Source organism: Drosophila montana, unplaced genomic scaffold (genome assembly GCF_035044405.1).
Source record: "Drosophila montana isolate Dmon_TW-CO22-7 unplaced genomic scaffold, ASM3504440v1 contig_3661_1, whole genome shotgun sequence".
Taxonomy (NCBI): domain Eukaryota; kingdom Metazoa; phylum Arthropoda; class Insecta; order Diptera; family Drosophilidae; genus Drosophila; species Drosophila montana.
The window spans coordinates 150253-173999 of NW_026998547.1; the positions used below are offsets into that span (position 1 = coordinate 150253).

Genomic DNA, 23747 nt, shown 5'->3' on the forward strand with positions numbered 1-23747 from the left:
TATTTACATATATTCTAAACAAACGTGCAGCCGCATTCATTCATGAAAGACGAGTATTTGTAATGCGCCAGAAGGCATTCAAAACTAATTGACTTGGCCAAAAGCAACAACAACTGTTCGCATTCATTGCAAAACAAAATCAATCGGAGAGAGGGCGAGAGAGGGGGAGAGAAAGGAGAGAGGCATAGCTCTCGCATAGCAATTGAGTCGCCCACACAAGATACATTGGGGCAGCCAGCACCTTGACAGGCGCGCCGGGCAGTTTTGAAAATTAATTTAATTTTCATTTTTCACTTGATGCCAGCCCTCGCCTGGCCCCCCGCGCTGCCCACGCCGGCCGAATTCATGAGGATTTGTTTGCATTTGAATTCAGTTGCTAAGACGGCAACAAATCTTTTGGCTAATCGCATCAAAAATGCGGCAGTGGCAACGACAAAAATTGTTTAAGACTATTTATAGGCCCTACAGTTTTCCCCAGAGTGTATCGGTGTGAGTGTGCGAATTGGTGTGTGTGTGTGTGTGTGAGTGGCTTGTATGCTTGAGTAAGTTTTTTGCTTTTGATGTTGACTGTGGGCCATCCGGCCGTTCGACCTTCACCTTTGTACACAATTTCGTTTATAGTATGCTGTTGCTCCAGACGCTAAGCTCAAATTGTTTATTTATGCGCTGACTTTTTGTCCATTTGTTGTTATTGTTGTTGTTGCTGTTGTTGTTTGTGCACACACAATTTGTACATAAAGTAAACTTAATTTATTTTTAATCGCCATTTAATTGGCAGCCCGCTGTTTTCTTTAGACTCGAAATTGCTGCATTAAGAAACTTTTAATTGCTGCTAAGGTATTTTTTAGTCTGCTGCTGCACACATTTATATATATATATATATATATATATGTGTATATATATATACAATCTTCCCTGATCTGATGTGGGTTTGTTTATTTTTCACTTTACTTTTAAACTCTCTGAAATGCCAAACGCATTTGAACCATCCACCGCGATTGTGGGCCAATGTGTCGTCGACATTGCCGGCGTCTCGCCTTGCCTCGCTGCGCCTACGCCACACATAAAAATACCTATATTGAAAATAAACATTCCCCAAAAAGGGCAAAGTTCATTGAGAGGTACGCGTGTGTGCTGTACTTATAAGCAGGCAGCTTTAGGAGTTGCGCTGCGCCAAAGTGGCCTGTGACAGCTGCCTCAAGCAATGACAGCCTCTAACAAAAAAAAAATGGGGGCCTCTTGAAACTGCAGACATCTTGAATTACTTATGTGACAGCTGATTTGATTAAAACTGATGCCAAATATGCACTGAGAGAAATCTAAATATTTACACATATTTCAAAGAATTAAAAAATACTTTTTTAACTGATTAACAAGCTGTTATTGAAGAACAGAGAGAGGCAGAGATTGTAATTCTCAAAAAATATATACTACACTATGCCCGACTAGGGGATGACCCAGAACCTTCTTCTACCAATACCATAATAAATTGCACCCACCTCATACTTCACAGCTAAACCAAGAATTGAGTTTCAACGAAACAGGGGGAGGGCGTTAGCCATAAAATAAAAGATACTTTATCTGTATATACTATCCTGGAAGCTACATCTTAAATTTGCTGACTTTGGTTCTTAAAACCAAAGAGATTTAATCAAAAAATAAGATTTCGATATCGATTTTTATCGATTGCGGGAAAAGTTATCGATAATCGGAAACAAACTCTTTCTGCGCGAGCACAAGGAAGACCTACTTTTAAAATTTCAGTCTCTTGCCTCTTGAAGGTTTATATATGCTCGGACAGGCGGACATACAGACAGACGAACGTATTATTGACGCTGATCAAGAATATGTATATACTTTATGGGGTCGGAGATGCTTCCTTCTGCCTGTAACATACATTAGCACAAAAACAAATCCCACTTTTTACCCATTTTTAATGCGTTCAGAGCATAAAAGCCTGCATATAGGCACATTTACTGAAAATATTAGCCAAGTGTAAAGAATGTAAAAAAATTAATTTAAATTGCTTTCTCTATCATGTACATTAATAAGAATAATATTGCTGCCTGATGCGCATCAGTAAATATATCTACACATTACACAATTTGCATCTCATAAATTATGTACAGGCAAATGTAATTTGATGTGTCAATAAACCCATGTTGATGACTTTATTCAAAGTTTTTTACGAGCACGTAAACTCATTATTATTCATAGGGGCCTTTTAAGCTAAGTACACGAGCCAAAAAGCACTAATTGAAAATCAACTTGGCACAAGTCGAAGCAAGTCAACTAGTTTTCTTTAGGCTTAACGTATTACCCATTGTCATTTTGTCCTCTCTCTCTCTGCCGCCAGCTTAGCCGTACACAGTTTAAGTCAGGCAAAATCGTCTTTCATCGCGCCTGAACAAAAGCCTATTAAAGTTACAAAATCAACAAGCGAAAAATTGAATCGTTTTCCCTAAACCTTTTTTGGACTCTGGTCACACTCAATTAGAGCGCTTTTTGGGCAACGTGTCGAAAAGAAAATGTTTCACAATGAAACATTTTCGAATTACTTAATTGAGCTCGTTTGGCAACAAAGCGTCAAAATTTGTGTTGGGACTGCGCAAAAGACGGTCGTTGAAATTAAATTTTAATGGCAGTTGACACTTTTGACGGCCCAGCCCCACCGCAGACCCAGCCCCCTAAATATTCTACGTTGCCTCTTAGACATATTTTATGGCAATTTTTCGACCACTTGGTATATTATAATAATATGTCTTGAGGCGAAAATGTTTGCTTAAATACCTTATTTATTTTTATTTTCTTTTTTTTTTCGGCATCGCCACAAATTTACGAGCGGCAAGCGACGAGTAACGAGAGCAAGCGAAAATTTTTAGCTTTTACTTTCTTAATTTGATAGATGAAATCAGCGCAAAGTTATGCAAAGAACCCGAGAAAATCTGACAAAATATGCGAGCAGAAAAAAAAAAGGAAAGTGAAGGAAAACATGCAAGAAATTTCATTTTTTGAAAAGGTCTTCCGAAAGGTGCATAAATCCTTGTAGGTCCTGTGCACTGGCCGACTCCAACCAACTGATTTATGGGCCTTAAAATTGGCGCATGTCGTAAAGAAACGAGGCCAATAACATTTAATTTTGGTCGAGACAAGCCCCAATAGAAAAAACAGAAGAAAAAAACCAAGTTGATGGAAAACTGTTTGGACGAACCCGCATAAAACCGAAAACCGCTCAAAGTAGAAAATAATGCCATGAAAATAAAAATGAATAGTCGGGTAAGAACAACTGAGAGATAGAGTGATATACAGAGAGAGAGAGCAAGAGAGAGATTGGGCGAACTAGAGTGCACAAAAAAAAGATGTGCCAAAGTTGTCCAAAGTTCGTGGCTCGCAACTTGAGTTGTGGTTGCAAACATAATCAAAGGATCCGTATAACAACAACATTATGAACATGGCAAAAAGTTTACGAGCTGCACCCTCACACACACACACACACACACAACACCCTCACACGCACACGTGCGGTGCAGAGGTGTTAAATTTATAGACGCTGAAAAGTAGGCAACAAGGCATAAATTTTTCACAAAATACTAGACATAAAAATAAATGAAAAACGCATCGTGTATTTCTCAATTGTATCCCTATACAGAGCACATTATTGCTTAACAAATTTCTGCAGAATTACAAGAGTTATTTCTGCGAAATTTGACATGAAGAAAAACTGTCTGATAAAGAATTTTCATATAAAGAATTTCTAGGAAATATTGCAAGCGATTGCATTAAATGAAAAGCACGTCTTGTTACTCAATTTAATTTTCACATAAGAAAATTTATTTACAAACTTCCTTGGAAATACAAGAGCTATTTCGTAGAAATCGAGATTATAAGAAATAATTTCTTGAAAGTAATTCAACACATAACAATAAACGGAAAACACCTTCTGCCTTTTAATACCCAATTCCTAATAAAGACAAATGAAATATAAAAGTTATTTCTCCGAAATGTAACTCAGAACAAAAATTATAGAGAGTTACACAAAACAAGCAAAGATTAAGCCACAAAAGAGTTTTTCTGATTAAGAGAAATACACAAGAGCTATTTCTGAGGAATTGCACGGCAAAGAAAAGTTGAACATATGTGTGTATGTGGTGAGGGCTTTTTAATAAAGGAATACAATTCATTTAGCACTTACAGACCGCAAATAACGTGAATAGCACTCAGCAGAATTCACATAAAGAAATCACAGTCACAATCAGATATACTTACACATATATAAACAAGGCATTAAAGGTGGAAACCTATCAAAGAGGATTTGTTGCCACGGCAACATGTAACTAAGTCTGACCCTCAACCCCCTTTTGCATCGCTTGTTTTAGCAGCTTTGGTTGGGGCTTTGGTTCACATTTAAGGTTTAAATTAAATGAAAGAAATCCTTTAATGTGCCTAGGTATGAGCTGGGCTACAAAACAGCCTACAGGCTCAAGCATCTCAGCTAAGGCGTGGGCGGGCGTCCGCCCAATTGAAAGATTCGGGCTAGGGTTAGCTGTTACGTGTGTTGGGTGTGATCAAATAACAGTAAACGTCACTTTAACGCTGCCACTCTCGAGGCAAAATGGCCAAAGTGCTTTTCACACCCAATTTTTCGCACGCATGTTACAAAAACAACGCGAACAACAGCAGCAGCAGCAGCAACAGCAACAACAATATGGCAAAAGTAGACGAGCATCGCGAGTTAAATGCTTTTCAGGCATAAAACTTTGACAGCCAGGCAGCCCGAAAAACAACAATGGCACTTCAGCGCACACAGATACACACTCACACACACACACACACACACACACACACACACACACACACACCTTCACATGTGTCTTTACTGTGCTTGGCTACGTGCTCAAAGCTATTTTTTGTTATATTTAACGCGTCGCTCGAGTTATGATTACAATTTGGCCCAGACCAGCGCAAACGAGCACCAGCAAAGCCAGGCGCACACACACACTCACGCGCGCACACTCTAGTTCACTTGTAAGCTCATATGTATGTTGGCCATGTCGAACACCAGTTTGGGCCATAAACTTGCTAGCCAAATGCTGCCTTTTGCCTTTGTGTATATATGGGTATATTTGATATATGAGATCGGTTGGCGTGTGTGCAGACTATTAAATAACAGAATTTGTATGCGATGCTTGCATATTTCAATTAAGTTAGTTTCCAGCTGCCGTATAGATTGGTATTTGAAAAAGTGTACAACATGCAAATATCAAATAACTAACAAACCAAAATGGCATCATTCATGCAAATCGGTTCAGTTTGACCTAAATTATGAAAATCTGTAGGGTGGAAATATTTTTAAAATTTACTTTGAAGAGTTTAAAAGTCAAGTATTAGCTAGCTTACAATCTGTTATAATATATACTTTAATGTTATTGCTCAAAAAGAATTTGAAAAATAATGAATAAATTTCCTATACAAACGTAAGAATAGACTAGATAAACCACAAACAAAATACCCCCAGGCATAAAAATCGGTTCAGTTTAAGCAAAGCTTTAACATTTAGAAAATAGCTTCACGGAAACTCTCGACTAGATCTTTCCGTCAAAAGTTCTTGTAGAGTATCTAAAGTGTGTACACACTGCTTCTGAACACTGGCCTCATCAGTTATGTGTATACTTATTGCTATGCATAGCTGGGGCGTTGCCTGAGACTTCAATCAATAGCTGAAGGTCGTAGGCTCCTAAGCACAGGAGCAAAAAAGCCAGCTACCAAAAAAAAAAAATGATAAAAGCTGCTGCGTATTAATCATACGCCATGTGTTGTTGCTGGCGCACACACACACACACTCACACGCACAGCACATAGGGAGAGCAATTAGTTGCCACATAAATTTGGGCCTTTTGAATTATGTAGCATTTGAACAGATACTCTCTATCAGCAACAGGACGCGTCAGGCTAAGCCGTAAATTGCTGCAGATTGCCAGCGGAAGTGGGCAGAGAACATGAACAGCAAAGAGGGAGAAAAAAACAACATTCCCAGCTGGGAACGAATGTTGCTTTAAGATGTGATAAATTGGCAATAATATTTGGCCAACAGCGGAAGTTGGCAAGGTCAGCCAGCCAGCAGCAGTGTGACGATGATGGCCAAATGAGATGATGAAGATTCGACTGCCTGACCGTTGTTTATTTGTGGCCAAATTCTGTTCTGGGCTCACGAGTAAATAAACGATGCCGATTCGATGACAGGCAATGCGTTGTTTTTACGTCCGAAATTGACATAATTAAATAGAAATTATTTATGACAATATTTATATCAAGAATTCCTTGAAAAGAATCATAAATTAAAGCCAAGTATGAGGAATATTTGAACGCCAGGGCAAACACGGCCTGCTGCTGTATGATTGATGGTGCCATGGGGCCATGAACAAAAGCTGCCTGCTGCACAACTCAAGACGCAGAGTTGTATTTGGCGACCAAATGTCATCAGCTGATCAGGCTGATGATTAATGATGCAACACTTGCCAACTGATTAATCGCAGCTAGAAAAGCAATTTAGGATTAAAGAGCGCAACATACGAATACTTAGGAAATGTTTAAACTCCTCTAATTTTGTCTTTTGTGAATTTTTGGCATTCTGCTCTAAGCAAAGGCTTAATACGCCCACCTGCCCAGTAATCTCTGTGGTCATAAATTTTGTTTTGCATTCATCAAACAAGTTGGCAATTCACAAAACAACAACTGCTTTGATTTATATTTATTTGTTTTTTATTCCTGGCCATTTTCATAAAGCTATTTGTGCAGAGTCGTTAAAATATACAACAAAAATCGAAAATGCCTAGTTGTTTGCCAGCCTTTGTTGCTGTTGTTGTTTATGTGAAAATATTTGTACAAGTTTTTGGCTCAGTTGATGTCTTTTTGTTATATTTTTATTATACTGTTTTTTTTATTTGGCAATCAAAGAATTTAAGCCAAGTAAATAAAACATATGAATTATGTGTTGGTCGACACATATTTGCGACAGGTTTGCTTGCGTCACAGCGCCAGAAGAAAGAAAAGAAAAATCAAAAGTGAACCAGTGGGGAGTGCTCGACTAGGAGATACCCGGAAGCCGACAACGAGTTGACTTTAGGAAGATTTGAACTATCTTCTACTTCTGCACACTTTATCATGTGGCTGTGCCTATGCTTCCCTTTGGGACCTGTTCACACTATGGGAGCTGCCTAATTACTTCGGTCTTTATTGTCCGATTTATATTTAAATGTAAGGGATCAAATATGGATATCATATATATGCACACACCAAAGCGCAAGGTCTTTTATTTTCAATATTGGGAAAAATGCGAGGAGGCATCCAAAAAATGAAATGTCTAGAACAACTCAGCTCGTCGTTTTGATAAAGAATATATAAACTAATCAAAAATTTCTTTCTATTTGACTCTTAAATTCATTTTCACAAAACTTTTATACCCTAATCAACACCTTTAATAATAAATAGAAAAATCTCACAGTTTTTAAGGATTGCCAAAATGAATCATGGGCTCATTGGTCTATTTATAAAACAGCTCGAAATACTCTTTGAGTGAGTCAACGTGTCACATGCACAAAACAAAATAATTATTATTATAATAATCATTATGAATTATAAATAAATAGACGCGAAAGACCTGCACAGTATATAAATAGAGAGCTAGCCAAAAATATACATAAATATATATATTTATTTTTTGACATGCCAACATCCTCGTAATACCCACAAGTTCATTAACATGTAAAAAGCGATGACAACAACAAGAACAAGAACAAGAACAAGAGCAGCGAGAGCGAACATAGAGCATATTAGAGAACAAATGCGCCTTTGTTGAAGGTGAAGTTCATTAAAATTCCGCGTCACTCAGAAAACGCGAAACAAATGCGAACGAAGCGTAACGATTGGGTGAAGGTCACAGTCCGACACAGTCAAAAAAAAAACCGAACACCGAAAACCAAAAACCATAAAACAAATTCATATAGTTTATGGTTTGCTCTGCTTCTTCCTGCTCTGGCGCATTTATATTCTTGGCCAACATCGTCAGCATATTTAGCGACCTGCTGGAAATTTGTGCTTGTGTTTGACTTGGCAGCTGTTGCTGTAGCTGGTTTGTGGGTCGATGACGTCGCCGCTCTCAACGCCCGCGGCCGCTGACGTTGCAAATATGCGAGTGTGCGGAAATGCGTTCACAAACCCCCACGGATTAGCTCAGTCGGACTGCAGATTTTTTTGACGGGCAAACGATAAGAAAATATCACGAAATATGTGCGCATGGATTCGAATTAAATTAGAAAATGTGTAGAGAAGCATTTCGTTTAATAAGTTGGGATAGGTTGGAATAAGATTAGGTTAGTTTGGGTTAGATTCAGTTGCTTAAGTGAACATTAAATATTGTTTTTGTGCAATGCTCCTCTGCCTCTCCGTGTGAATATAATTTTTGTATAATTTTCTTCAATTAGTTGATAAAAATTTATAAAATTCTGTTTGGAATAATTTATATTATTATAGTTGGTAACAAATAAAGAATTCCATTAAGAAGTCAGGCCCATTGCTTTAGCTCGTTTTCAAAAATATTTTGGCCAATTAGACTTTCAAAGAACATTCGCGATTGCACTTAATTTCTATATAAATATGTCTGTTCACCTCCCACGGATATCGTTGTTACATTAATATTTCGCTCAGCTTTTGGATCATTAGCCGTAAGGTAATTAAGCCGCAATCAATCAAGACTAAGTAACTTCTATAGCTAAATTACAAGTTATCTGTGCCTGCTCTTGAGGCAACTAATTTGCTTTGGGCATCTAATTGAATTGAGTTCTTTTTGTGTGTGCGTTTCAACAACTTTGATAACATTGTTTCATGGCTTCGAGAAAATCAACCAAAAGAAGAGAAAACGTAATTAAGCCGGGCCAAAGCTGGCGCTTGATGAACGTGTCTCTTAGCCACAAAACAACTTCCAATTGTGCCTACATAAATCAAATACAATAGGCAATCCAGTGTTGAACAATGCCTCAAATCGAAATGATGGCAACATATGTGACAGCGCCTCACCATGTGGCATGCATCATAATTTACAAAAGTGCTAACTTTGATAAGCGAATGCAAAACTAACCGCAAAAACTTTTTCTATGACCACAAACGAAAATTTCTGTGAAAATTTGCCAACGCTTGACAGTCATTAGGTTGTGAAAAATGTTTTACTGCTGACGCTGATGACAATCGTGATGACGACGACAATGATGATGATGATGACGATGAGAATGATCATCAACAGATGGCGCACAAAAAGTGAAAGGCAGTGTCAAGGTCGCAAGGCATTCGCTGAAGGTCTGGCCATACGCAATATCAAGGGCACGAAATCTGGCTGAGACTGCATTTTATTGCATACTTTATGGTCAAGGGGTCTGCGGAACTGACCTTGACCAAAGGCTCCAATGAATAATTCAAAAGCTGAAAGCCACAAAGAAAAGCAAAACAACAGCGCAAATGATGCAACAAGAGAAGCAGGGCGAGGCAGAGAGATAGCTAGACTATGAGCTGACCTGTGGGCCTAACTGAAGAAGTATGAGATTTAATTCCTTAAAAATGTTGTTAAAAGCTCACGAATTTTCTTTAAAATCGCAATCTATACAATATTTTTACGCTTTAAAAATAATTTTAATACAAAACAACAATTCCTGAGCAATTTTATTAAGTATAATAATTATCTGAAATCTTTCAACTATAACAAAAACCTTTTTAAATTGTTTGTAACTTTAAAAGCATATAGTGTAGACATTTAAAACGAAATTTAAAGCTTGCACAAATAAATACTTTTAAATGGTTATCCGAATTTTCTTTCTTTCCGAAACCAAACACACCCTTTTTAATCCCTAAAAAGCAACGCATAATACGCTGAGCCTACAGCAAAAGGAAGACCATAAAAAGCGCAGGCCAAGAAGAAATTATGCAATGCAAGGAAAAAAAACCCCATAGAGCACAAAAAGGCGAGGCAAAAAAGGATGCGCAAGGCAAAGGAAAAATAAATGTAGTATAAAGAAGATATATATATTATATGTCTTATATAAAGCAAGAACAAAAACAAACGCATTCAGCTTTGATTTACTTTATTTTTTTTGGGGCCCAGCTTTTCGCAGAGGTCGCAGCTGTCTGCCTGTCTATCTGCCAGAGTCCTTTGGGCTACCTCAAAGAAAAGGGTTAATTAAAATTATGCGCTGTACACTTTAAGACGTCGAAGTTGAGTACCAAAGCCTTAGAAGGAACTGAGTGCTTTTTGAGTATTTTTCAATATATATTGCCTGTGCGCAGCTCTAGAATTTTGTGTGTGTAAGCGCCTTACGAGTCGAGTCCAATCAACTAAAAGCTGCCCAGAACTACTTTGTTACTGACGACCGAGAGTCACGTCCAGAGGATGCACAATGGGCGGGTGCTTGTTTTTTTTTTGTTACTTTTTTTTTTAGCAGGAAGTCGACATTGAGTTGCAGGAAATTAAAATTTAAACCAAAAATATGCTCAAGCCGGCAACTTGGCATTAAAATGAATTGCGGAGTGTGACGCAGACCAAGACTGAGCTAGAGATAGCGAGAAGAATACAGCCAGAGGGCGGGCGAGAAATAGAGATAGAGATGGAAATAGATAGAGAGAGAGAGAGAGAGGGAGAGATAGACGCTGCCTAGGCGGAAGCGCTTAATTTGTGCCCGACCCAGCCTGTCGCATTTTCATTTGAATTTTTAATTTCTAGTCTGTGACACTTTTTGCATTAGTTTGACACGTGAAGCGTGGGACGCGCAGGCGTTCAGCGTTGGGCGATGTGTTTGCGGTGGTGCCCTGAATTATATGCGCCACTGGCATCTATTTAAGTGAGTGAAAATTTTTGCTGGCTATTACATAAAGTGGGAACACCCAACCACCCACACAGCCACCCACACCCCTCGCTCTAACTCTCGCACAGCAGCTGACAAACATTGTGCAAATTTTCAACGCAAATTGTTGAAAGCGAGCTTCGCATATTTCATGCAGAGAAAGAGATAGGCAGCTGTGCGCCAGCTAGTTTATATGAAGGAGACAAACTGATGTACGAAACTTTTTGGGGGTTTTTGGTGCTTGCAAATTTTATGCAAAAATAAAAATAAAGTATAAAAAGCCGGAGAGTGGCGGTTAGTAAATAAAATTTGTTGGCTTTAACAATGCAGGCAAAAAAACAGGAATAAAAAAAAATAAAGACATATTTTATAGGTAGAAGCGTAGAGAATATAGCAGTTGGCTAGTCTGTCTTTTATATATAGAACGTACACATAAGAATTCGTCTTCTTTGTTCCTAATGGAGCTGATTTTAATTTAAAGATAAGCGTTGAAATATATAACAAACACAGCAAGCAAACAATTTGAATTATGTGGCGTAGAAAATTAAGCCAAATTTTCAGCGATGCTTCGAGGGGAATGAAAATGTGTGGTTGGGGGACAGGCAGCGCAAAAGCCAGGCAGACATAGATAAATAGGCATCAAATTAGTTGGCTTTCACCGATATTTGTGCGGCTCACTTGTTGCAGCCATGAACTCATGTTCATAAAAGTGAAATGGAAAAGCTGCGTAAATTTAAAAGGATTCAAACAGAACATGTCATGTTCTTAACATGTCAAGCTTAACAGTTGAACATGTCGAATTATATGTAATGTAACATGTTTCCAGCTGTTAAATATTTAACACTATGTAACATAACATATGTAGATATTAATATAGTAAAAGTAAATTTGAACGTCAATGCATGATTAGTTTTCACATCATGTCCACGTCGAAAACTTTGTTGCCATTTAGTGTCAACTTTACATGCTGCCACAAGCTCCAGTTTCCACTTACGTGTGGCATATGTGGTTTTTGATTGAAATGCTGCTGTCAACTTGATGCCAAAGGACATTCGACAACAGTTACCATAAACGGATGCTTCGACTCGTTTCAGCAGAACCGCAAAATGCTAAACGCAATCAAATGTAACGTTAGAGCAAACAATGCGCACAAAATGGCGGTACAAACACGCACACACACACGCACAGTGGGAGGTAGAGAACACAAATACAAACACAACTGAACAAACCAACAGGACGCGCTGTGTGCGCGTTGACTGCTTGGGCGTGTACTGATGGGCAGGCCATCCTGCTGCTGTGGCTGCTGGCGTGTCCTTCAACAAAGTTGACCTTGCACTTGCCACTTGCTGCTGCCGGATGTTGATTTTTCCGTTCTCTTCTTTTATTTTGTAGCTGAACTGTGTGCAAGGACGCAGTAAGCTGATAAACTCACACAGACACCAGCAGAAGCGACACACATGACTGCGTCCACGTGCCGCATAAAAAATGCATGGAAAAGTGCGTAAAGTTTCCGACGCCAGGCTCAAGGATCAGTTCTGCCAAACACGAGCGCACACACACACACACAACCGCCCCCCCCCCCCCCCCCACCCCACCGACTGCTGTTTAATTACACATTTTGTGCAATGCAAATTTTTGTGCACAGTTTTTTTTTGCTCGGCTTTTGGCACAGCGCCAACGCACACACACATGTGCATGCAATTGTTATGTAAAACTATCAAAAATGGCAATTTAAAGGCCGCCCAAAAAAGTAGGCTATGAAAAAAAACGCAAACTACATTTTTGATTGCAGCGCACATGTGTGTGTGTGTGTGTGTGTGTGTGTATGGGACTGAGTAATTCAATTTAAATTGTTTTACAAAATGTTTGGCATGCCACGAGCTCTGCTTATCGTTGCAACGAGCGCTGTCAAAATGCAATTTTCTACAGAAATGAAACTGGAATTCTGCTCAGCACGGTTCGAGGGGGAGGAGGAGCAGCAGCAGCAGCAGCAGCAAGCTCCTGTTGACCAGATTATAAACTTGCAACATAAATAAGCGCATTGCTGGCTGGCATTAGATTACGAAAAATACACCGAACCGAACCGAACTCGGTCGCAATCTCAGCAGCAGAAAATTGCAAATAGTTTTCGTTTTGTCATGGCATTTGCTTTTCTTTTTTTTTTTTTTTTTTTTCTTTTATGAAGTACCAAAGCAAAGCAGAAACTTGAGTAGGAGAGAGCACAAACAAAAAATGAAGGCAAAAGCTGTCTATAGTGTAATTGATTACAGTAGAGCCACAGCCACAGCCAGCTAGTATTGATAGCTACTCTCACCCAACCGTAACTAACTTTGGACACATTTTGATTAATACCCACACTTACACGCACACACACAGACACACACACTCACGAGTGAACAAATTGTCGGCTGTATTTTCAATTCTTAAAGTTTTGCCACAAGGAGTATAGCTGCAAAACGTGAAAGTTGCTTAATTTATGCTTATACTTAGCTGCATTTTTTTACTTTGTATTTTTGCAAGAACTTGTTCATGTGACTCACCTGGAAATATATAGAAAAGAATATGTGGATATTAGTATAAGAATACAAAAGCATCAATTGTTAATGTTTTTTTAATAAATGAATATAAATAATACTTAATAAAAACAAAAAAAAATAAAATAAATAACAAAAAATAAAACTTATTAAATGGTTTTATATAAAATTTGTATATTCGAGAAATAAAATATTTACATAAAACTCTTAAGCCCAAAATTTTGACCTCCAAGTTTAGCTTTAATTAATTGTAAGCCAAACCAATTAAAGGTTCTAGTAAATAAAACTTTATCTCTAAAATTGTATTTTCCAAGACCAAAAATTATGATCTCTATAAAAAGATTAGAAATTTAGCACGTAATTTGCATATTTAACAGCTTGTCCGCCTCTCTTACTCAAAAAGTGCGCACTCTTTTGTTACTCAGCTGAAGCGTAAAATGAAATTGTAGCACGTAACCAAGTGCCACTTAAGTTTTGTAATTAACTAATTAAAAATGTTAATCAATACACATTTATGTAATTAATATGAGAGCATCAACTCATGCTCCGTATAATCCTTGCGTTCAGAACTTAACCAACACTTTAGGGGCGGGGCACACAAAAACGGCAGCCAGACCAGGCTGTTGAGACTTTATTTAATCGACTTATAGACACCATGACAGCCGCAAAATTTATCGCCTGGTTGACAGCCAGTTGGCTGCGGTAGGCCTGGCGTTGACTCCAGCATGACTTTTATGCTGTGGCGCATGGTTGAACTTGAGAGCGCGGCGGCTGCTGGTTAAAGCATAAAAAGTCTCAACCAGTCACGCACTCAATTAAAAGGCGCTCGACTCACACACACATATATTTACCTGCCTCATTCTACTCTCCTCGCCTGCTTGCAACTTAAGCCTTAATGTTAACGGATTATAGCGTGAAGTGCCCCAGTTTTCATTCGATGTGGTTATAAAAACTGGCATTTGCATTTAATTATTTAGCGAATCAATAGGTAAGTGTGTGTGCGTGGGTGTACGTGTGTGTGTGTAGGTTGTGCCTGAGGAGCATACTATACTATACTTATAGTTATGTAATGCTGCAGCAGCTTTTAGCTTGCCCCGAGAGTCCACAAAAGTTTTTTGTGGCAACTTCAATGCCACATTACCAATTGCCTCGAGATGTGCTGTACATTTCTTTCGCGATACTTTTAAGAGTCACCCAACGCCCACGCCCCCTCCCCGCGCGCGACTCACCCAGTCTTGTTGCACGTGCAACGTTAAATGCAATTCAGGGCGAGTTTCTTAGACATTTTCAACACTGGGTTCTGTGCTAGATTCCTTTGGGTACGACCAAAGTGCACTTAAAAGTTAGTCTTCAACTAAACTCGAAACTTTTCAATTAACTGCCAATTAATTTGTATCCCCAGCCCCATCTTCAACGCCAACCTTAGTTGCAAGTTAGCGAAGTTCAGTTAGCAGCAGACCAAAGCCATCAACGATATTAAAATTCGTTGGCTTTTGTGTGTGCACCTGATTGGAATATGCATCATTCATAGCAACGATGAATAAGCATCTATTCAATTTGATAAGGTTGTGTGCAGGCCATGGAAATAACTTTGAAGGCAGGTAGGACTAAATATGAATTATAAAAAATATATATAAAACATTGCTATTGAGAGATTTATTATGGGTTCAGTAATAAGGATAATAAATTAATTACTCTTCTACGAGCTCGGTATGCAGAATTGATTAAAACTGACAATATAAAGAGAATGAGTAAATTAACATTTAAGTCCCCTACTTAACTCTGCATCAAAATGTGAAAAGTTCATTCTTAAATAACTTCCGTGTTTCATTTTTGATAATCGCTATTTATCGTTTTGGATAATACTGTGTTGCATTTAAAGCCCAACTCCTTTAATCCTTCAGCAGAACGCATTCGCACAGGCAGACATCCCCTCAGCTCATTGTCTCAAACACGATTAAGAAAAACTTTACTTCAATTATGTCTTCCGCAACTAGTCATCAACTACCTCACACCCACTTTTGTACAGGGTATAGGGTATTAAAATCGCTTGCTGTTTAATTGCTAGAATTCTGTGAATTTGAATCGATAGTTTTTCAATACAGAATGTGTACTAATTACTTTGAAAAGGCCGCAAAGGGAGATAAGTTGACCGCCTATAATCCTCTTTCATTGGAATTTACAATTCGATTCATAGACCAACACTTGTCTACGTTGGAATCGAATAGTTTGCCGCTTCAATTCATTCGGCTGAACTATGTTATTAAGCTTTAGAATTTGTTTGCTTGGGGTGCAGCGATTTGGCTAGAAATTTTGGCCAAAATATAGTTGCCAGTTATGCGCTATGCAAAATATTTGAATAGGGTAATGAATGGCTGATGGTTTAGCTGATTGATCCAAACTGGTTAAACAGCTGACTGACTGATTAACTAATTGACTGACTGATTGTCTTATAGACTGAATACTTTGAACTGGTTTAAAAACTGACTGATGGACTGGCTAAATTGGACTTGTTGAACAACTGACTGACTGATTGACCAACTGATTGATTGGCCGTGACTTGTTCACCAACTGAGTGATTGTCCAGCTGATTGACTGACTGAAGTGATCATCTTAAGCAACTGACAAACAATGACTAACTGACTGATTAACTGATTGACTGACTGACTGACCGACGAGCTCTTAAAATGGTACATCTGGCTGACTGATTGATCAACTGATTGATTGACTAAAGTAAACGTCTTAAGCCACTAGCAGACTGGCTGATTAACTGACCGCCTATCTGCCTAGGCTGGGCTGACTACAAAGAACCCACTGAGTGATTGATGCCTGACTGACCGGCGGTCTGACTAACTGCCTAAGATGGGCCTGTTGAACAACTGATTGACTGACAAGCTGACCGAACTGAACTTCTTGAACAACTATCTGAATGACGGACTGAGTGACTGACTGACTGACTTACTAACTGCTTACACTGTACATGTTGAGCAACTGACTGATTAACTGATTCTAACCATCAGACCGAACGGCCGACTCACTGATTGTTTGACTAACTAAATGAATGTGCATCCTGAACATGACTTTCCGACTAATTCCTCTTGTTGCATAGTCCTACAGTTTTTGGTCGAAAATGCTACCCAAATTTCCATCAAAATTTTCCTGCAGCCTTGCCGCTGGCATAGATTGTTTTCTGTTGTTGTTACTGTTTGTTATGCAAGATTTGTTGCATTATTAGATAACCATATTACTAAAAAGGTTTGGTAATGCACACAAAAGAATGCTGCATGCACTTTGAACATTATGCAAATTGAAATGAATCAGAAAATCAGAGATGCCTTGCATAATGAAGCGAACATTTGTAACATGCTGCTACAGATGTAAGCGCTTGGAGCCAGGCAATCTTTTTTAGCACTTTGTGGCCCTCAACAAGCGGCACAATAATGGGGTAAATCGGCGACAGATTCAACACCTACAGAAATTTTCCATTTTCGCATTGCCCGTGGCATCAAGACGATAACATTTCAGCAGCTTGATATACATACATATATGTGTGCAGCTTGCGGCACGTATATACTAGAAATGCAATCAGATATTGAACGGCAATTGCGATTGCAACTTTTACTTATTTTTATTGACATTTAGTTGCTGCTGTTATCCTGCGGCATACAATGTTCAACATTTGCGTGCCGACCTCAATGGCAAGCTCCAGCTGAGCGGCAGTGCAAATATGTGCATTTGATATTGAAGAAGGCCTGCACACACACGCTCACCAAGTGTCCATTGGATGTCAAACAGCAAATTGCTGTTTGGGCTTACAAATAAGCATGAAACAGCGCAAAGTTCACGCAAATATGAGCATTGCATGAGCCTTAGCAGCAGCTGCTGCTGCTGCACTGGCAGCAGCAACAACTACTGCAACAACAACCACATTTTCAATTAAGTTGCAAGCTGCACACGCGTTCGGCTTATGTCTAATCCCCTGACCACGAATCTGCCTCAAGCTTTACCAGCAATTTGACGACGTACACGCAGCGAACCCCAACCTCAAGTTCCCCCCAGCTCCAACTGCTCCAGCCACCATTTGGCTTTCTGTTCGCGCTGCAGCATAAAACATTCACGCATTTTATGTGGCAGCGGCAATAAAACCGACCAGGCACCAAGTTTCCATCGAATTTTCAAACTCGCACGTGGCATAGACGGCAAGAAGAGCTTTAGCAAAAACTTCAGTCAGCACGTCACGCATTAGTCCATGTTGTATATAAAGCATCCACTTAAGACACTGTTTTCTATAAAATATGAATAGCAGGCAATTTTCAAGCTGCAAGCCTTGGGTAAAACGAAAAGGGGGTACATATATATATATTGCTGCATTTCGTTAGATTGAGCTCTAGGAATTATGTAGCAACACGCTCTGTTAAGCAACTTCTGCATATATTATACAATTAATATGAAATTTTCGGGGCATGTAAATTTGGACGTTTACCAGAATGTATATGCACCAAAAAACAAAGCTTAAACTTCCCAAATGTTATTGTTATGGATGAATTGACTAAGTGATCCAGCTATTCCGGCAATAGAACAGCATAGAGCAGCTGGTTATAAAAATATTTCATACGTACATGAATTCGAGTATGTGCATACGAAAATTAGATATTGTATCTTTTATAGTACTCGAGACTAACTAAGCTTGGTTATAATTGATAGATAGGATCACAGTTAAAGCCTAGATGTCTATAATGGCCAGGAAAGACCATTCACAGTCTACGACTTGATAAATATATATAGCGTGTTAAGAAAGACAGGCCATATCAATCTTACGACTCGCTGAAAGAAGACAGCAGAGAAAAAGTTTCTCCAAAATGTGTAGAGTTTCTTCTGTCTTTCAGCATGCGTTAAGGAAGACAAGGCAAAGCATCCCTACGACTAGCTGAAAGACAGCAGAACGAGTTTTTATCTTTAAAATACGAAATAGTTAAAAATTGTATGTCACCTGTCACAAGTAAAATTATATAATGCAGAGGTGCAAAATGAGGTAACCATTAGAGAGTGGAGATTCGTATCTGGTAGGAAAGTATCACAATTGTCAACTTGACCCAACCCTTGACTTTGCAATCGCTTTGCTTACCTACTAAACTTCGCTTGACTGTGCCACGTGGCCTGCTGCTGCTGATGGTGACGGCAATTGTTGCCGTTGTCTTGGGCTTTAGCTTGGGCGCCAACGCGAGGGGCTTCTGCCTGCCGAGCGGTGGGGGCGGCAACGGCAACGGCAGATCCTGCGTGGCGCTGGGCAGCGCCGATGTCGAGACCGAGGTGCTGGCACGCTTATAGCCCTCGGTGAGAAATGCGGGCGGCGGTGTTATGGGCGGTGCCGGTATATACAGCTTCTCATCCACCGGCGAGCTGGCGGCGGTGCTGGGCGCCGTAATCGATTCACGCAAACGCAAACCGCCGCCGCCGCCGCCAGGCTTCAGGCTCATGGTTTGGCTGGCATGGGAGCCGCTGGCGGCCGTGTGGCTGCTGGCGCTCTCTCTCTCATTGCAATAGAGCTCCAGATGATGCTTGTCGCAGCGTCGCCGCCGGCGTATATTTGGCGCAATTGTCTTCATTTTGGGGCCATGCGCGCTGCCGGAGGCGGCGGCCGATGCCGCCGAGCGAGAGCTAGACGAGGGGCTGCCGTCTTTGGAATTGACGCGTATATAGTGTACACGAAAGATGCGTACAGGTTGCTTAGATTGTTGCTGTTGTTGTTGTTGCTGCTGTTGTTGCTGTTGTTGTTGCTGCTGCTGCTTTTGTTGCTGATGTTGCTGTAGATACTCCTTGTAGGTCTGCTTGCGCGGTGTTTGAAGGCTGCACGCGTTTTCGTATTGCAGCATTGATTTGCCGAATCTTGGCGTAGAGCTGATAACAATTTCTTGCAATATGTTGCAAATATGTCTTTATATAGTATTATTTATAATAATTTCTATTTAAATATATTTGTTTATATGTATGTCTTTCGTATATTTATAGAAAATAGTAACTTTTTTATATGTATTATTCTCGTTAAATTAGTTTGCCTTTTAAAATGGAAGCTTTCAATTGCTGCGTTTGTAACTTTGTTTGCATTAATTTGTATAATGTTTCTGCTATTGCTGTCTCTATTTCCGCTGCTAATGCTGTCTCGCTCGCGCTTTGTATAGTACTTGGCTTTGGGAGTTAACAAATATTTGCATAGTTCGGATTTTCCTTTTACTCTTCTTTTGTTTGCATAATAATTTGACTAAATATTTATTTGGATTTATTTTGTATATATATATATATGTATTTGGCGTTGATTTTTTATTTGCACATCTAATAACAGTTATGTATTTGCTTGTAACTATTTAAATATATATATATATGTATATATGTATGTATATATTAAAAATAGTTTATATATTATTTATTGACAACATGAATTCGAAGCGTTTGTTAATTTTTTATAAATATATTATATAATGTTGTTTTCCTTTGTTGTATATTTTAGCATAAATATTTGCGCTTTAATTAACTGTTTGAATCAACTCACATCAATGTACTGAAAGCCTCTTTAACGCACGTCTTTTGTTGGCTTTTAAATCAACATAAATATATTTATTTATTTTATGTGTGTATATATGTAAATATATAATATTTCTGCTATATTATTGATTAATTTTATTAACGTTTTATCGTAGAGTTTAATTTTGTTTTTGTTTGTATTTTTAATTTAAAATTCTTTAAAATCGTAGTGTAGATTTTTTTTTTGTTGCTGTTGTATTTTTTGTTGTATTGTAGACTTCACTTCGAGCAGGAAACAGTTTTCTTGTTGTTGTCGTTTTTTAGTAACTTTTTTGTGTCTTTCTTTTAGAAACTCTTAGAGAAATGTGCTGTTCGGCTGCGCCTGTAAATTGAGCATGTCCTTTAATTTGATTTCTTCAGAGCCTGCCAATAAATTTGTATTGGCAGGCGATGAATGCAAATTTTGGCTCTCCAAAAACTTTCTCAGCGACTTAGTAGCTGTGCATGTGTGTGTGTTTGTGTGTATATTTGTGCCCGGCCCCTAAGCTGGAATTGCTAATCAAACAAATGCCACAGAACGCGCCGCAATGCTCATCATTATGTAAATGTTGATTTTTCATAAAATTAATGACTTGGCAGCACATTGGGGCAGGCTCTTAGAGGCAAGAGCCCCGAGTTGGATTGGATAAAAGTTGATATTGATGTATTGGCATGTGCCCTATTGATAGCATTGAAACGTGCCCAAAATATTCGATTTGATTTTACGATGTGCCATAAAAAGACGAGAAGAAAAGAAACCCAAAAAAGCGAAATGGGCGTGCCAAGTAGTATAATTAAGCCAATGCCAGGCACAGGATCGACGAGCGTGAGTAATGTAATTTTGATGTTTGTTTGCTGCCCGACAAATTGAATCGCCCTGCGATATAGCCAAGTATATACAAAGTATATATATACACATTAGATATTAATGTATATAACTGTATGTATCTAAAGCTCAAGCCGGGAAAAGTCGCATATGGCCGCGTCGATTGAGGCATCCAATCAGTAATTGCGGCTGCGTTTACTTCCATAACTTGTCAATCGCAATTGGATGAAAGGAATAAAGCAATTGATATGGGCACGACTAAATACATACCCTGTAACTAGCCGAATATTTACAGGATAGTCAAGAGAGCAAACAAATTGATTGATTGTTACGGGGTATTTAGCCAAGGCCACAGTTTTTCTGCTTTATCGATTACAGGGTATGTGAGGTTTTTAATAAAACATTTTAAGCCACTTTCTCAGACTAAGACTTAACATTTCGGAATTTGCCAAGTCTAAGCCAAACTCTATCAAGCCTCAGTATTTCCTCTGTTTTAATTACAGGATATCAAGGCAAGGCCTCAGTATTTCCTCTTTTTCGATACATGTCAAGTCTCATTCTCAGACTAGGGCTCAAAACTTCAGGATGTGGCATGTCTAAGCCACACTCTATTAAGTCTCTGTACTTCCTCTTTTTCAATTACAGGGTATCCAACTAAAGCTGACACTTGTCATCGCCGCCTGACAACGCAGCGCAATCCACTTGTCATCTAGTGCAGGACAGAGCAAAATAATTCCATTTGCGCGCAGCTATCGAGTTGCGTTCGTAATAAGCCAATCAATTCAGTGTCAGATGAACTGCTTCATTAATTTCACTCGGAGTTGAATAAAAGGCGAGGCCAGCGCCAGGACATCAGGAATTATGAAGAGCAGCCGTGGCAGCCACAGACAAACTCAAGCATCCAATAAACGACGCATGCCACAAAAGTCACGTAAACCCCTAGGGGCGGGGCATGGGCGGCAGGCAGCAAACGAAGCTGAGAAATAAGCCTGCTTAGCGTGGCATGTGCCCGCCTCAAGGACATTACAGGATGTGCTGCCAGATGGCCGCTGCCTGCTGCCAGGCGTATCAGTGCGTATGCCACAACTTATTATTTATGTAGCACAACCAAAAAAAAAAATAGAAAGAAAAAGGGAAAAGCCGTTGCAAGGAGCGTAAAAACTTTGCTCTCAGGTGCGTATTTTAAAAAGCAACAGCTAAAGGCAAATGCGCGCCAAAAAACGCATTATTTCAAGCACGGCGGCTGTAAATAATAATTGACTGGACCAAAAAAGAGAGAGAGAGAGAGCAAATGGTAGAAAGAGAGAGAGAAGTTCGGGGCTCGTAATGGCCGCTCGTTAGTTGGCATTAGGGAGTGGCACACAAATTGAACATGGGCAAACGGCACAGGATAATGGCCAGGCAATAGGCGCGGACATGGCCAAATCCTAAAGATGCCATGACTTGAGCCTAACAGTTGAATGTAGTGTGTACATGTGTGTGTGTGCGTGTGTGTGTGCCGCCTATACACTAATTGTAAAAGTTTGGGCCTCATGTCAATTTGCACAGACTCAGCAAGTTTTTGCTTTATTTGGCTATTTATTTTCGCTGGCGGAAAACTAAAACTTGTAATTGAATAGCAATATGTAAATGTGTGTGTATGTATGTGTGCGTGTGTGTGTGTGTCAAATCAAAGCCACAAATTGAAACAAGTTGCCTTTAGATTTGTTTGCATAATTTGCTGCTATTTGAAAAGTACTTGAATTAGCTAATACTACTTCGTTATTTGTGTTTGCAGCTGAAAGGATTTGTGTGCAAAGCGTATTCAAATTATATAATCATCGCCAGCCGCATAGCAAGCCACTCAGATTTAAATCAACTTAATATACAACTAGCTTATCGACAGCTTCATATTCGCATTTTAATTGAATTGCATTGTGGGAGGCAGTTTAACCAAAGTGGTATACAATAAGCTGCTAAGCAATTTAGACGAGCTATAACATGAGCTTCAAGACAAGTTTGCGAGCTTGAATGCGAGCTTCAAGTTTAGTTTTGCTAATAAGTTTGTGCGAGCTTCAATGTGAGCTTTAAGCTTAAAGAGTTTAAAGCAATAAACAGTAAAACATAGCCATAGGCTAGGCTGCAATGTTGTATTTCACAGCTGCAGCAATTTGTGCTTGTTTATAATTCCCAAAGGGTTCTAGCTGCCTGTCAAATACATACAACGCCAGCTTGTTTGTTAGCCAGTAATACAGATACACATTGACTTTGTGCGTTCAGCCTAAGTCGTATATTACTTAATGAATTAAACTCTAACATGAAGCTAAAAAGCTGCAATCAATTATTTGATATGCAGTTCACTTTAATCTTTCTCAAAAGAAATTATACTTTTTACAAGGATAATAAATTGATTTAACGCATAACTGAAATTTTATTTAAAGTGAGTTAGCTGCTGATATGTTTAATACTTTGAAATTTAAAATATCTATTTTAATTTGTGCTCGGAGTACAATCTAAATGCAACAGAATAACTTGACAATATTACGAAACGCAATCAACAGAATTGTCAACAAATAGAAGTTACTTCTCCAAATTGGTCCAAATCGCAGAAAGGTCGTATACAAATTGGACACATTTTGGGCATTCAAAAATAATTCACAAAATGCATGCGATTTCGAAATTAAGAAGCGCAAAAAACATGTGAATTTAAAGCGCAAAAATGTAAAACTGTCAAATGGCAGCTTGGCTGCATTTTCCATAATATATTTAATTAAGGTAACAAATTAATTATGACTGCTGCAGCCACACACACACCCTACATATATATCACATTTCAATTTAATTAACACGCCAATTAAAAGGCGACGCATGTTAAAATAACCTCAAAATTAATCGATTGCGTTAAGTATGCACGCAAATTTCACTCTTTTATTCTTTCACTCTCATTGCCAAAGTGATTTACACACT

General features: G+C 38.9%; 1 protein-coding gene across 13 annotated transcripts in view; it reads right to left on the reverse strand.

The window, feature by feature from the left end:
* Positions 1-23747, reverse strand: part of LOC135435717 (phosphatase and actin regulator 4) — a 126958-nt gene that overhangs the window by 17252 nt on the left and 85959 nt on the right. Inside the window, exon 1 of one of the 13 annotated variants that reach the window (XM_064692901.1) lies at positions 18543-19329. The exons of the other annotated variants lie outside the window; for them this stretch is intronic. Within the exon in view, the coding sequence (XP_064548971.1) occupies positions 18543-19290 (748 nt within the window). The 5' untranslated portion in view covers positions 19291-19329. Of the gene's footprint in view, positions 1-18542; positions 19330-23747 lie in introns of those variants that run through there. 13 annotated transcript variants of the gene reach the window in all.